Raw genomic sequence first — 15,880 nt, forward strand, 5'->3', positions numbered from 1 at the left:
CGCCTCATTAATTATTTAGATTTCAACACTAGTGGCCCTCATGCTTTCTTCTTTCATGAATGTATAGTTAGAATGAAATGAGACTTCCAGGTTATATAATGGTCAAAACTTCTAGCTTGCTCTTCTTAGAGGTAAGCATAAATACTCCTCACATTCATCTCATCTCCTAATTGCAGGCAGTGCTTGCTTCATATGCTCTCAGAGTGGCTCAAGCTCTGTGCCTTTGGAGGGAACATTACGTAAAATATTTTAATCTTTCTAATTCACTCAGTGACTACCTCCAAAGGGAGAAAATGCCATTTTATTATGTGCCTAAAAGAAGAGGCTTACCAAATAAACTATGCAAAGGAATCCCACAATTCATGTTTCTGGTCACCAAAAACCCATTGATTTTTTCTTCCTAAACACAAAACGCATTCACTCCTCCCCGAAAGACACAGCCCCAGTGCTTCCTCCAATCCCGACATCCAGTTGGATGCACAGTTTTCCCTACAGTGGGTCCAGATGTCGGTCTTCATGGTAGAAACCAGTGGCCCCCATACCAGTGCGTACTGTGGCATGAGACAGGTACGGAGGCCACTGCTGTGTGGATGGGCCTTTTACTTGATTAGGAACCCATGTTTCTCCCTGGGGGGAATCACCAGTACATGATTACCCAAAACCCATGATCTCACTTTCTGGGAGTTTCCAGACTTCTGTTTTTCTGCCTTGACTTGACACCTGAAGTGAACATGGTAGTATATACCCTCTCTAGGAGCTAAGAAGTTTTCTCAGACAGCTTTCTGCCCTAAAAACTCAAGTGTTGTGTACAAGCTCCAAACGCCTTTCCTCAACTATTGTTAGAGCAGCTTACTATCTCTTTCATAGTGTAACTCTTTTTAAAAGCATAACCCATTTTTAATTTGTTTGATCTTACTTTGTTCCATGTGCCCATAGTTATGTCCACATTTCTTTTCTAGAAGTGCTTCCCTTGAATTCTAGCCCTCCTGCTGTTTCTCATTCAGAGCTGGAGCAGCCAGGTTTGGTAGAAGAACCAGCCCCTTGGTATCTTCTCCCAAAGCTATTTCTCCAAATGAACAGATACATTGGACATCACACTCTTGGCCAGACCTTTACTCCAAAGACTTCTCAGCCATTCAGAGGTTCCAAGAAAGAATATATAACTCGAAGTCTTACACTGTTTATTCTTATTGGAGTTGACTTGGAGTTGAGAAGCCATTGCCTTTTTCAACCTGGAAAGGCTCCAGTTTCTTGGATACAGTCTATTTCCTTTTAGTCCTTTTATGTACAGAATGACCAATTCATTTCCTTAATTCCTTGCCAAATGCAGCTACAGCCATTAACACTTGCTGCCAATATTCTATTTCCAAGTCCTCTCCCTACTTCACTGAATTTTCTAATGCCATCACCAAGTTATCACAGGTGATATTTTAGCCAAATAGTTTACCACTGCATAGTATGGATCAGCATCTTTCCAATGTTCCTTGACAGTTTCATTATCCCTTGCAGACTGACCATCAAGACAATGATACCATTTAATTTTTTTGTGATAGCATCACCTCACTTCTATTTCTTTCTTTCTTTCTTTTTTAATTAGGAAATGTGAGGTATGCAGCCATAGCAATCCCCAAATCTTAGCGCCTTCGCCCTTTAAACCTTTTTCCACTTACCCTGTGGATCTGTAGAATGGCTCTGTTAATCATGCACATCAGGAATCTAGACTTGTGCAAGCCCTGTTTTGTTACTTGCTTTTATATCATTGCATCAGTGGGAAGAAAACAAAGAATTGTACACCTAGCTCTTAGAACTTTCATACAGTAATGTCACAAGGAATATCTACTCACAATTCATTGGCCAAACCAACGACTGAACCAGATGTCAATGCAAGGAGGTGCCATCATACCATAAGCCCCAAGGGAAAAGAACGAAAGAATTTGTTGACTAGCACTAATAATTGTTACCGAGGGAGCAGCTGGAGACAATGGAAACATGTTAGAATGCTGTTTTCCATACTCCAAAAAAGATAGGGTAATAAAATACATAAATATTAGGAAGTATGAAGAGACTTGAGATGGGAAATAGAATGATAGCATCTGTTAAATGTACCCAAGTGTATCATATGGATTAGATGTGGACATGATTGCTATAAGAAGGTCCATGAAGAAGCTTTTATCTTAGTCCAGCAGTGACAAGGAAACAAAGAACTGTAGCAGTGGAAATGGGGAGAAGTCATTTGTGAGAAATACTTTAATGTTCCATTTGACGATGTCATCTCTATAGATAAGAAAGCATTGACCACGCTAAAAAAGCTACCACAAATGCCTGACTCCGTCACTACCTAAATTAATCCTTTCTGCTGCTGTATTGACTATTTGCACTAGAATGTGAGCAAGACAGAGAGAAACAGAGACTTTATCCCCAGGACATTAAATGGTGTTTTGCACATAATACGTATCAAAAGTTATTGATTGCTTGATTGGATCGTATGGCATGAGATGGAAGGTATGGAATGAGTTAGATGACAGAAGTCGAAGAAGACTCCAACTTTTGTTAGACTGGTTGAGTAAGAAATAACTTCCTTCTGATGGCCCAGTCTTCTGTAAAAATCAAGAAGACAGCCCTCTGCAGTGTGCAGTCAGTAGGGATTAGGAGACTGTCTGTGAACTCAGCCTGAGACCATATATGTAGGCCTTACTTTGCAGTAATGAGGAAGTATCTCGCTGATTTGGGAATAAGTATATCTTTCCGCAGACTCCACCTTCATCACCAGGAGCTACCAGGAAGCCCAGAAGCACATTCTGTGCTCCCTAGAAAGACCTTCCGTCCCTGTCTCCCTTTAGCACTATCTGTGCACCGTACTATCAGCATGGAGCCTTCAGGACTAATGTCAACATGCCCTTTATCCTTGTCACGTAAGGTACCACGAGAAGCTCACACTGCTAGGTCCTCTCCTCCCTCCAGAATCTGATCCCCATGGAGCTCTTGTCTATAGCACTACTAACTTCTCACATACCTGCACAAACACTAATACCCTATCTTTATGCCACTCTAACCAGTTATCAAACAAAATTCTTGATCTCACTCCCCCCTTCAGCTACTACGCCATTTCTCGTCTTCCCTTTATAAAAAACAAACCCAAACCCTGTGAATAGAGTTCTATATCCACCTGTGCTCTGACTCCAGTCTGTGTCCCCTCTCTTCTATTTTTTCTTGTACCTATTCAGCAATCTTTTCTATCAGTCTAACAGGAACGCTTCTTGTTAAGGTAATCAATGCCCTCCACATTGGTAAATCTTGTGCTCAGTTTTTAAACTTCATTTTATTTGAGTTTTGCTAGTATTTATAACAGCTGGCCATGTGATACCTTATTGTGGTTTTGACTTGCATTTCTCTTATGGGAAGTGATGTGGAGCACCGTTTCATGTACCCACGGGCTTGTAGGATGTCTTCTTTGGAAAAATGCCCATTCAGGTCCTTTGCTCATCTTTTGATTGGGTTATTTGTTTGGCTGCTCTTGATTTGTATGAGTTCCCTGGATATTTTGGCTATTAACCCCTTATAGGATAGGTGGTTGGTGAATATTTTTTTCCCATTCCATAGGTTACCTTTTCATTTTGTTGATGGTTTTGTTTGCTGTTCAGAAGCTTTTTAATTTGACGTAATTCCACTTGTTTATTTATCTTTTGTTGCCTGTGCTTTTGATGTCAAATCCAGAAAATCATTGCCAAAACCAATGTCAAGGAGCTTACCCTCTATGTTTTCTTCTAGGTGCTTCATGGTCTCAGGCTTTACATTCCAATGGAATTGGAATCCATTTGGAATTGAATTCTGTGTGCAGTGTAAGATTGGGATCCATTTTCATTGTTTGCATGTGGATAACCAGTTTTCCTAACACCATTTATTGAAGAGACTATCTTTTCCCCATTGTATATTTTTGGCACCTTTGTAGAAAACTAATTGGCCATATATGCAATTGGCAAGAGATAACAAATGCTGGCTGGCCAGGATGTGGAGCAAAGGGAACCTTTGTATACTGTTGGTGGGAATGTAAATTGGTACAGCCACTATGGAAAACAGTATGAAGGTTCCTCAAGACATTAAAAGTAGAACTACCATATGATCCAGCAATTTCACTTCTGGTTATATATCTAAAGGAAAAGAAATCATTATCTTGAAGACATAGCTATACTCCCATGTTCACTGCGATGTTACTCATAATAACCAAGATATGGAAAAAACTTAAGTGTCCATCAAGGGATTAATGGATAAAGAAAATGTGACACACACACACACACACACACACACACACACACACACACAGTGGAGTATTATTTGGCCTTAAAAAAGAAGCAAATCATGCCATTTGCGACAATATGCATGAACTTTGAGGGTATTGTGCTAAATGAAATCAGACAAAGAAAGACATATACCACATGGCATAATTATATGTGGAGTTAAAAACAAATAAAAGTCAAGTTCTCATAGAAATAAAGTGGAACAGTGGTTGCGAAGGGTTGGGGAGTGGGAGAAATGAGAAGGTTGGTTAAAAGGGTACAAATTTTCAGTTACAAGATAAATAAGTTCTGGGGATCTAATGTACAACATGGTGACCATAGTTGATAATACCATATCGTATATTTGAAATTCTTTGGCAGAATAGAACTTCAGTGTGCTTACACACACACAAAATTAAATATATTAATTAAAAAGGATGGATACATTAATTAACTTGATTGTGGAGATCTTTTCACAATGTAGACACATATCAAAAGATCGTGTTGCACGCTTTACATATATTGCAATTTTATTTGTCAGTTATACCTCAATAAAGCTAAAAACACAACAAAATTAAAAAGTCCTTGGCTTCTTGAAACCCTTTTTGTCCTTGCTTCTGCATATTATGTTATTTTCCGTTTCTTCTTCCTTAAATGTCTGTTACTTCTAACCCTCCTTCTCTCCTCTTATCCCAGATCTTTCATTGTGGGAGAGCCCAGGTCTTAGTCCTTAAGTGGCTTCTTGTTTTGTCTGTCCAAACAAGACAGTTGTTGGTCTCACATGGGCATATGGCTTTAAGTAATATCTACATGCTTTTCAGTCCACATTTATACGTCCGATCTGAACTCCATTCTGAACGCCGGGGCTGTATATCCAGCCACCCCACTCATCTATCCACTTCTATATCTTATAAGCATCTCAACTTATTTCTACAACTGAGCCCTTGCTTTCTTCCAAATGTGCCTCTCCCACAATCTTCGCTGTTTCACCAGAAGACAGCTCCATTCTCCCCGTTGCATAGGCAAAAAAAAAAAAAATGTTGTGTTCATTTTAATTTCTCCCTTTCCCTCATACTCCAACTTCTGCAAACTTGCAAACATCATATGTTCTCATGAATAAGTCCTAAATCTACACAGTCCTGATCCCCGCCCCCCCCCCACTGTGTCCACTCTCTTGGAACACTGGTGTTCCTGTGCCTGTTATCCATGGCCCCCACTTCTCTCTGATTCTTTTTACCCCTTTCTTTATGATGGTTATATTCTCTAACTCTGGTCAGCACCTCCAAATAAATTCTTATTTGAGTCTCTTCTCCCTTAAGTACTCTGTCTTTTGTTTTTCACCTGTGAGTTAGTGCTTCTTCCACATCTTTTCTAGATTCATTCCACTCTTTATTTCTCTTATCTTTTATTCATTTCTATGCTTTGTTTTTGAATTTCTAATTCAAGCTGATTTTTTGTAGCTACAAATGCTTGTTTGAATATATTCCATTTTTTTGGAGTGTATACCCACAGTTTTCTTCTGTGTGTGAGGTGAGAGGTGCTTTTCCTAACGTGACTGCAACTTGTGTGAATTTTCATGTCTCGAAATCCGCAGTCCTTCTCCATGGACTTATGTCCTTTGCTGGTTCTTAGGACTGGGTGTTTTTTAACAGTCCTGGTTTAATTCAACTCTTCTCTGTTAGTCCAGGCAGGTTTCAAGGATTTTGCTTGTTTGCTTTGGTGAAGGAGGAGGGATTGTGAGTTCTCTGAGGTGGTGACAACTTTTTGTCTTACAAGACCCGACATTTTCTACTTAACTTCTTTTTCTCTTAACTACCCAGTTGCCAAACGATACTTTCTCTTTACTTTTACCTTTGTTCTTCCTCAGAAGCTGTGAAACTGGAAGACTGTCCCTGAAAATTACTCTGATCCCTCTCAACCCAGTGTGTGCCCTGAACTCATGTTTGCCTTCTGTGTGGCCTCTGTTCCCTTACCTCATACACCCTTTCACGTCCCTTCCCTGTAGATCAGGTACCCATCTACCCAGTCCTCTCTCAGTGTCTGTGGATCCAAAGTGGATCTCCTCTCTCTGGTGGTGGCTCCAAGTCTCCCTTGGACCCTCTTGATGATTTGCCCTGCTGCCTTCTTGCTTAGTTCTTGTGGTATCTCTGTTCTATGTCTTGAGACTTCTTTACCCCAATTTTAATAATCAAGAAATCCTCAATTTCCTAAGCTTCAAGAAGATTTAATCACAATGTGTTCCTTCCATTCGTGTGTGTGTGTGTGTGTGTGTGTGTGTGTGTGTGTGTGTGTGTATTTCTCATTTTTTATGGCTAAAATCCTGTTCAATTAATTTGTCTGCTTGAAGGTGTTCTTAATAGAGAGAAATAGACTGTTTGGACTTTGTATTGGTTTTGGTGTTCAATGGCTAACATAGCAAATCACCACACACAGCAGCTTAAAACAGTACAAATGTACCATCTTACATTTCTGAAGAGCAGAAGTGCAACACACTCTCACTTGGCAAAACGTAAGGTGTCAGCAAGGCTGTGTTCCTTTCTAGAAGCTCTGGGGATGACTCCACTTGTAGGCTCATTGAGATTACTGGCCAAATTCAGTTCCACACTCAGTATGAGCTATTGCCAAACGCTTTTGTAATAAATTTGGCTGTGTAGATAGAAAGTTTTAGATCCCTATGTGAGTTTAGACTGTAGTCTTAGAAAACCATGGCACTGGCAACATTTCCATCTTCTAGCACATAGCTCTCCTCTTTCTTGTTTTGCTTACCCCTCCCAAACACCTCAGGATTGTTGCATAGAAGGGAATTACTTTTAGGCCTTATGAGAACATGAGTACGATGAAAGCTCTCGACAGCATCTCTCCCTCAAAAAGTTCTCTGCTTCCTAATTGTTCTTGTGAGAAGCTTAAAGTGTGTGCATCGAATACTCTCTTGGTATCCATGAAGATTTCTGCAGATTGGAAAGTATTCCATCCTGATGCTGGCTTTCCATCCCAGAAATGCACTTATTCCTAAGCTGGCCTTCAGTGTTGTTGCAAAAGATCCTTTCTAATCTTGCTTTCTCGGAATGTTTAACATCCTGTTTCCATCTTTACAACGCACACACACACGCACACGGTATATTGTCATTTTCAGACTATTTGTGAGTCTCAATTTCCGTTCTTTCTTATTTTCTCTGAATTATGGCATTTACTGGCTTCCATATTAAACCATTTTGCAACAACTTCCTGCCAGGCTAAAAAGCAGCCCATTTGGTGATTCTGCCATTTGCCACTATTTGTCATTTGTTACTTTGAAGGATAGGCAGGAGCAATTTTCTGTTTGGTAGCATCTGAAAGTCTCACCTGACTCCCCCCAGTTCACAAAAGGAGAGAAATAGCTATTCTGAATTCAGAAATCTGATGTATCAAAATGCTGTTAAACTAAGGAAAATAAGGAGCACCTGGGTGGCTCAGTCAGTTGGGCATCAGACTCTTGGTTTGGGCTCAGGTTCTCGCGGTTCGTAAGTTTGACCTCCGCATCGGGCTCTGCACTGACAGTGTGGAGCCTGCTTCAGATTCTCTTTCTCTGCCCCTCCTCTGCTCATTCTCTCTCTCTTTCTCTCTCTCTCACTCTCTTTCTCTTTTTCTCTCAAAGTAAATAATAAAATAAAACTTTTAAAAATTTGAAGGAAAATAAGTTATGATTGTGTGCATCAAAGATGGAATAAACAGGTAATAAATAATTCCTTTTCTTTGGTTCTAAGTTGACCTTTACTAAGATCAATCTAAAAATTTGATCAAGTGTTTATCACATACAGAATCAGAGGACTTTATACAAGACTGCCATTTTGACATAAATACCACTAATACAGTAAAAGAAAAAGACAGCCTAATAAAATAAAACACATTTTGAATGGGACATATTTTAGAATTATTGAAGTTCAATAGAGAACCATATTTGGTATTTCTCCCTTCTCCTCCCTAATCAAAGATGTCTTTTTTATCTAGATTAGCCAGCTGTGAATAACAAAAGTTATGATCTTCACTTAAGTGGTGATGAATAGAGACTTCAGAATAAGCAGCAAATGACTACTGCCCAAATTATCTGCTGCATTTGGTTCCAGAATTTGTCTGAAATTTCTGGGAATTAACTGCAAATCACATCTATTTACTTATTCCACATTTGTTAATTGGTTTCCATACCCAGGTGTCGTGCCAGGATCTAGAGGGACTGAATCAATGTCTCCCACATTCCAATATCTTAAATATGCTCATTGGGAAAGGCAGACGGATGAGTCATGATATACAGGGGCTACGGGGAAAGTATGTCCAGAGTGCAAATATAGAGGAAGGGTGCCCAGTCCAAACATGGATCTGAAGGGGCTAAGCTGAGGATCTCAGATTTGAAACAAGTTTTAAAAGATTATTGGGTGTGAGGGAATGCGGAATGGGGCAAACGAGGCCCCTTCGGGGAAAGGAAATACACACAGTTTCTACTCAGAAAAAGAACACTAGAAGGTTCTTCAGTCTTGAAACCAATCCATCCTAGCAATCTGACTTCAATGAATCAAGCTCTTTACTGTGACCTGAAAACAGAGACACATATTTGTTGAAACAAGTGTTTAGATTTTAACCGGTTTCTTGTCTTCCTATTACAGAAAAAGTGAAAGGAAAAGTCCATAAAATATCAACAAGGCCAGTTAAGTAACAAGTAGGTGCCAATTTCCAAGAATGAAAATCCTCAACAAAACTTTGTATATCTTAATAGGTCTATAAATTTCCTATAGCAGTACAAGAGATCTTTGTATTCCTTAAGCACAAGTCTGCATGGGGAGACGTTTTTCTTCGCTTTCAACCAAGGAGTGTAAAAAAATAAAAAAGGACTTTAATAAATAAAATAAAAACTACAATAAATTTTAATAAAAAAGGACTTTAATGAAGAAAATAATAAAAACTACAATAAATTTTAATAAATATAAAAACAACATTTATCACCAATCACAGCAAATCTGCACAGAAGATAAGCACTGGCTATACTTAAGAATTGCTAGTTTTGGTGAAGACATGAGGATTATTTTACCTACGTTTTTCCAATATTATTAACAAAAGCTAACCCAGTGAGAACTACCTGCAGTGGTTTATTATTTCCACACAAAACTAGCCTTGCATCTTATAGTAAATTAACATGAAACTGATTTGGTGTTATTTTTAAGTTTCATTTTGTTTAGTGCTGTATGATTTTGGCTGATGGCCATTTTCCACATATGTGATGGAAATTTTTTCACTGTTTTCAAATACAGCCTATTTTGGATCATTTAACTTTCATGTCATTATCCTAAGGCTCAAATTTAAGGAAATTAATAAAGCTGGCTCTTAATCATTTATTCAGTAGGCATTAATTAAGGGTCTGCTTTGGTAAGACCACTTCTGATTCAAAGGGATACACAGCTATTCTGTCCCCAAAATTCTGGAGGAGGCACGGAAAGATACTTCGGGAAGGGCCATCCGCCCTTGACTGTATTTCCATTTTGCACTTTCCCTGATCTTTTCCCTGCCATCAGTAAACTCATTTGTCTCATAACTCACTCATTTAGTTCAGTCTCCCTTCTCCATTTGACTGGTTATCCCCAAACATTTTTTTTTTTCTTTTGGAAGTTGCCTAATTTCGGTTCACTAATGGGAAATCTCCATTTCATGAATCATAATGAAAAAATGATTTGGGTGTCAGTTCTAGAGGAAAAGTTACTTACCTGAATTAAAAATGTGAGCATAGCTGCAAGCTGTCTGAAAAAGACATTGTTTGGAACAAACATTTCTCTCATGAAGAGAAAACATAGAAAAGATTGTAAAACATTTCTGTGCCTTTATTCCTTTATAAAGAAACTTAATTATTTACACACTATGGGCAGGTGGAAGTTTGGAAGATGAAACGGAAGACAAAAGGCCCTGAGTCTGTGGGAAAATAAATATTTTAAAAGGCAGCGGGTTCAGATTATTGCATTTGTATTTAATCGCCTCTGTTCCACAAAAATAAAATAGAGGACGGTAAAAAATGGAAGATAATTCAGAGGAAAACACTAGTTAAATAATAATGGGATGAAATAAACTAACACACCGTAGAAGATTAAAGGACATCAATACATAGTTCTCCTAAGGACAAACAAATAAAAAGTATAGGTGTAATTATTTGAAAGGTGACTATCAAAAACAGATTAAAAAAATAATAAAGGCTTGTATAATACTTAAATTCAGCTTATCTGGAGCAAAACTATTAGATCAAGTGTGCAGACTCTAAGGCTTAATATGTTTGAGATAAAGGTTTGGGGCTGATCTAATTGAACTAAATAGCACAGTAGTCCCCCCCCAACAATCCATTGGGGGGAGTACGTCTAAGATGCCAGTGGATGCCTAAAACCAGGAAGAGAACCAAACCCTATTAGACTGTGTTTTGTCCTGTACAATCATACCCATGATAAGGTTTTCTTTACAAATTAGGCACACTACAAGATTAACAACAATAATAATAAAGTAGAACCATTATAACAATATACTGTAATAAAAGTCATGGGCATGGGGTCTCTCGCCCAGGACCTCGTCCTGTATTCGCCCTTCTTCTTGTGATGATGTGAGATGATAAAATGGCAGCGAGCGACGTAGGCGTTGGGACGCGGTGCTAGGCCACTACTGACTTTCTGGCGCCGTGTCAGAGGAGGGTCCTCTGCTCTCGGCCATGTTTGGGTCACTGAACCCATGCCTCTGGGGGGTGCTCCTGTACTACCAAAGCATGAAGAGAGGCGACAGAGCGCTGTCTCTCAGCGTTTACTGCATGACCTCAGGGCCGTCCGAGATGTCACTCCCACGGCCCAGAGACTCCTTTCCATCTCCGCCCCTGGCCACCCTCCTCAGCCCAGCCCGGTTCCTCCAGCACACTCCCCAAACACGTTCACACACTCACACATGCCCTCACACACTCACGTGCGCGCTGGCACATAACCTCACATGCAGACACGTAGCCTCACGCATACACTGACACACCTTCACACTCACGTACTGTCACGAACCCCCTCCACACTAACACACCGTGAAACACACTCGAATACAGTCACAGACTCACACCCGCTGACACACACAGGTATGCACTCACAGATACCCCACACTGGCAAGCACACATTCACACATATACCGTCACACACACACTGACACACACACTGACATGCACACACGCCCTCCCCTTCTTTGTGCTAGCCCTGCAGGTCCCTGATCAGATTATTGCCAAGTTGCTCAGCCTTTGCCACGGCTCTTGGGTCCTACGGGCCAAGCCAGCAGCCCTGCGGGGCACCACTTACTGGATGCACCTGCCCCCCGACTTCCAGACTCTAGAATCACACACAACAGAGACTGTGTTTTTCATGCAACCCCAGCACCGTGCCGGGCTTCTAGTGAGTTCATAGTAAATGTCTGTTAGAAAAAAAAGTGAACTTTTCCTGATACCTGAATTTCAAGGGTGTCTCTCTCTCTCTCTCTCTCTCTCTCTCTCTCCTTTCTTCTCCCTCTCTGTTTCTCTCTTTCTGAAATGGTTTATAGTTGTTTTTAATGTGATATGTACTCTATTACTTTTACTGTTTCTACTCCTATATGCTACTACACTATTAAAATGCTGAAGCAGGGGCGCCTGGGTGGCTCAGTTGGTTGAGCGTCAACTTTGGCTCAGGTCATGATCTCGCGGTCCGTGAGTTCAAGCCCCATTTTGGGCTCTGTGCTGACAGCTCGGAGCCTGGAAACTGCTTCAGATTCTGTGTCTCCCTCTCTCCCTGCCCCTCCCCTGCTCATACTCTGTCTCTCTCTCTCAAAAATAAACATTACAAAAAAAATTTTTTTTAATAAAATAAAATGCTGAAGCATTGCAATTCTTAGGATTCGACACAAAAGACATCTTTACCTGCTGGCAGAAGCCCATGAATGCCTCCCATTTCTGTCCTGCAAGACCTCCCTGGTTCTTACAGAGATGCCACATTGAGTTCTACTTGAGAGAAGAGTTTTAGCTTCATAGAAGCCCTTTACTCTATGGTTGTTTTCTTTGTCTTATTACATCCTAGGACAAAGAAAAAAAAGCTAACAGAAATGAATAACACATTTCTTTAACCTCTGGGCATGCACTGACTTAGTATTTAAAGGGAACACTGGCACAAAGGTGTTTGTCATATTTAACATTTTTATTTTTATCCCAAACAGCATACTAGGTATCCTCAACTCCATCTGTGGAGTACCGGAGATAGGATCAGATAGAATCATGCCGATGTTAATTGCATGTGATTTTACTGATGAATTAAAATTGTGGAGTCCTGGGATATATTCAAGATATAAAAGTGTAAAAAGGGAAAGAAAATAGTCCTATTGTCTCCCTTAACAGAAATGTTAAGGATTTCTAGAGACATAGAGAAATTGGCTTAGGATTTTGGTTTGTTGTTAGAAAAGTTTTCAAAACATTTATAAACTTTACAAATCAAATCTCATCTGTCTGATGAAAATCATTTCCAGTGCATGCTGTTGCTGCTTCTGTAATTTTTTTTTCAGGAATGCTGGCAATTCCCTCACTAGAAAAAAAACTTTGTTTTTGGAAAGCTATGAGCCTCAGCAAGTGCCCTTTTTTTTTTTTTTTTTTTTTTTTTTTTTTTTTTTTTTTAGCGCCCTTGTGACTGGGAAGGATTATTTTCTAGGTTCCTGAGGAGATGCCTAAACAGCAAGACCCAGGCTCTGAATTCCACCTGAGCAAGAGGTCAGGGTCACAAGAGGATCTACTTCCTCTGTGACTTAGTAGATGGCATGTAGAACTGCTGAGAGGATGGTCCCTGACATATGCAAAGCATACCTAATGTAAAGGAAACACCTGGGGTGTCTGCGTGGCTCAGGGGGTTAAGCGTCCCAACTCTTGATTTCAGCTCAGGTCATGATCTTACAGCTTCATGAGTTCAAGCCCCACATCGGGCTCCACACTGACAGTGCAGAGCCTGCTTGGGATATTCTCTCTCCCTCTCTCTCTCTGCCCCTCCCCCTGTCTTCTCTCTCTTTCTCCCAGAATAAATACACTTAAAAAAAAATAAAAAAAGAAAACACCTTTCATGACTAGAGCATGGGAACTGTTATTTTCATCAGAACGGTACCCTGTGCAAGACTACATGCTCTTTTTATTTTCTAACAATATTTTGTGGTCTTGATAAAGCTAAAACTAAATGACAAATTTGGCCTGACATCTCATTGATCAAACCTGTTTGTGATGCTAAGGCAGAGTGACTAAGCACAGGAAGGAAACATCACCCAGGTTTGATGGTGTTGACCGTTGAGCACAGCGGTTGGTATTCAAACCCCTGGAGTCAAGAAAACCTGTCACAGGTAACTTTTTATGGGGAGTTTAAAATGCCAAGGCAAAGGTTGGAATGTCATCTGCGGAGACTAACGGATTTGAAGGCAATCTATATTAAACTGCTCTAGTGCAGATTTATGCTACATGGAAAAGTCAAAAATTTCTCCAGGCAGGTGTCGATGGAAAGTTCCCACCCAATTTCTGTGCAGCGATTTTGGGGCTTGGCCCCAAATTTTAAATCTCATAGCCATTCTCAAGTTCTTCATATTATAGTATCTACAAGATCCGGGCTTCAGTTCTATCTTGGTGCCAACCAGTGATATGGGACCCAGGTGCAACACTAACCCTTACCCACCTCACCCACACAGGGCTTATGTAAGAATCAAATTCACTGATGTTTGTGAAAGTGTTAGATACTATAAGATTCTGTGTAGGTGTAAGATGTTCTAATGTTTCAAGCAAAGAAGAAGCTTGCAAATACAAAGAAGTTGGAAGATAACCAATATCTTAGATAAATTGGAGTTCTCCAAAAGGGAAAGTTACTTTGAATATCCTATCCCATTTTTATTTCAAAGATGGACAATTTTTGATGTTTACAAAAGAGAAGCTTTCACATTCTTGTGCTGATCTTTGATTCATTGCAGTTCAGAATGAAGGATCAGACCTTCAACCCATGCAGATCTAAGTCACTTTCAGGAAAGCATCTTCTTGTTTATTTTAATCTGACATTTTTCAAAGATTCATTTATATATTTTTATTTTATATTTAATTAAGTTTTCTAAGTACTCCCCCTCCAAAAACTAAATCAATCTTAAAGATAAATATCCTATGATTTCACTCATATGTGGAATTTAAGAAACAAAACAGATGAACATAAGGGAAGGGAAGGAAAAATAAAATAACAACAGACAGGGAGGCAAACCGTAAGAGACTCTTAAACACAGAGAACAAACTTGAGGGCTGCTGGAGGGGAGTAGAGTGGGGGAAAGGGCTAAATGGGGGATGGACATTAAGGAAGGCACTTGTTGGGATGAGCCCTGGAGGTTATATATAAGTAATGAATCACTAAATTCTACTCCTGAAACCATTACTGCACTGTATGTTAACTAGCTTAGATTTTAATAAAATTGATATATATACATATGTATATATGCTAGACAATAAATATTCTGACTGTTATTTGTAAGTAAGAGAAAGTACATTGAAATAATTTAAAACCACTTTATAATGTTGTCATGTCAGCCCATGGGAAATAACTGTGGGGATTTTTTTTTCACTCCTTGAATATAGCTTTTGTTTTGTTTTCTTAAGGCAGAGTTTGAACTCTTCCCACCTACCCAGGGAAATGGTTCAGGAAATAGCCTTCTTGTGTCGTCCCTGTGAAGCGCTCTCTGACTTTGATGGTGTGTGCTCATTTTCAGAGCTGGAGGCTGAAGAATGGTGCAAACATCTCTGCATGGAGTGTCTGGGGACACGGCTGAACGACATCAGCCTTGGGGAGCCTGATCTTCTGGCAGCTGGAGTACAGAGAGAGCAGAATGGTAAGTGTGAGTGGCCTTCCGTTATTTAAAGTGCACTCATGGTTGTCAAGCTCTGAGACTGGAAAGGGCCTCAGGAATCTTTCAGACCAATCATTATTCGAGGAAAGGACACTGATCCATCCGAGCTGGTAAGAGGCTTTCCCAAGTTGCCTGGCAACTGGGAGAAAATACTAAGGCACAACCCAGGCATCCTGACTTGTGGCTCTGTGCCATTGTGATGTATCGAAATAAGCAACTAATAAATAACTCAATATATATTAGCTTTTGAATGTACAATATTTCCATATTATCTCCTCTGAGAGTCATTGTAGGTTTTGAGTCTGTTAACAAATGGGTTTATCTTGCTACTTATCAATAGATTGTAGGGACTTTGGCTAACATCATGTCTTAGCTGAGGCTGCCATAGACTGGGTGGCTTCAACGACAGGAATTAATTAGAGTTCTGGAGGCTAGAAATCCAAGGTGAGGGGTCAGTTTCCTGTGAGGATCCTATGTTAGACTTGCAGACAGCCATCTTCTTGCTGTGCCCCCTTATGGCTAAGGGGGAGAGAAAGAGAAAGGTCTCTCAGGACTTTCCTTATCAGGGTACTAATCTCATCGTGGGGAGCTCCTTCATGAGCTCATCTAAACTTAATTACTTCTAAAGATTCTGTCTCTAAATACTGTCATCTTGGAGGGTAGAGCTTCAACAGGAATTTTAGGGACGCACAATTCAGTCCATAGCA

At 39.9% G+C, this 15,880-nt stretch overlaps 1 protein-coding gene across 1 annotated transcript in view; it reads left to right on the top strand.

Annotated features, from left to right (window-relative positions):
* Positions 1-15,880, top strand: part of DOK6 (docking protein 6) — a 355,992-nt gene that overhangs the window by 186,296 nt on the left and 153,816 nt on the right. The window contains exon 4 of the mRNA XM_042962800.1: positions 15,036-15,155. Coding sequence (XP_042818734.1) covers positions 15,036-15,155 — 120 coding nt within the window. The remainder of the gene's footprint in view (positions 1-15,035; positions 15,156-15,880) is intronic.

Source organism: Panthera tigris, chromosome D3 (genome assembly GCF_018350195.1).
Source record: "Panthera tigris isolate Pti1 chromosome D3, P.tigris_Pti1_mat1.1, whole genome shotgun sequence".
NCBI lineage: Eukaryota > Metazoa > Chordata > Mammalia > Carnivora > Felidae > Panthera > Panthera tigris.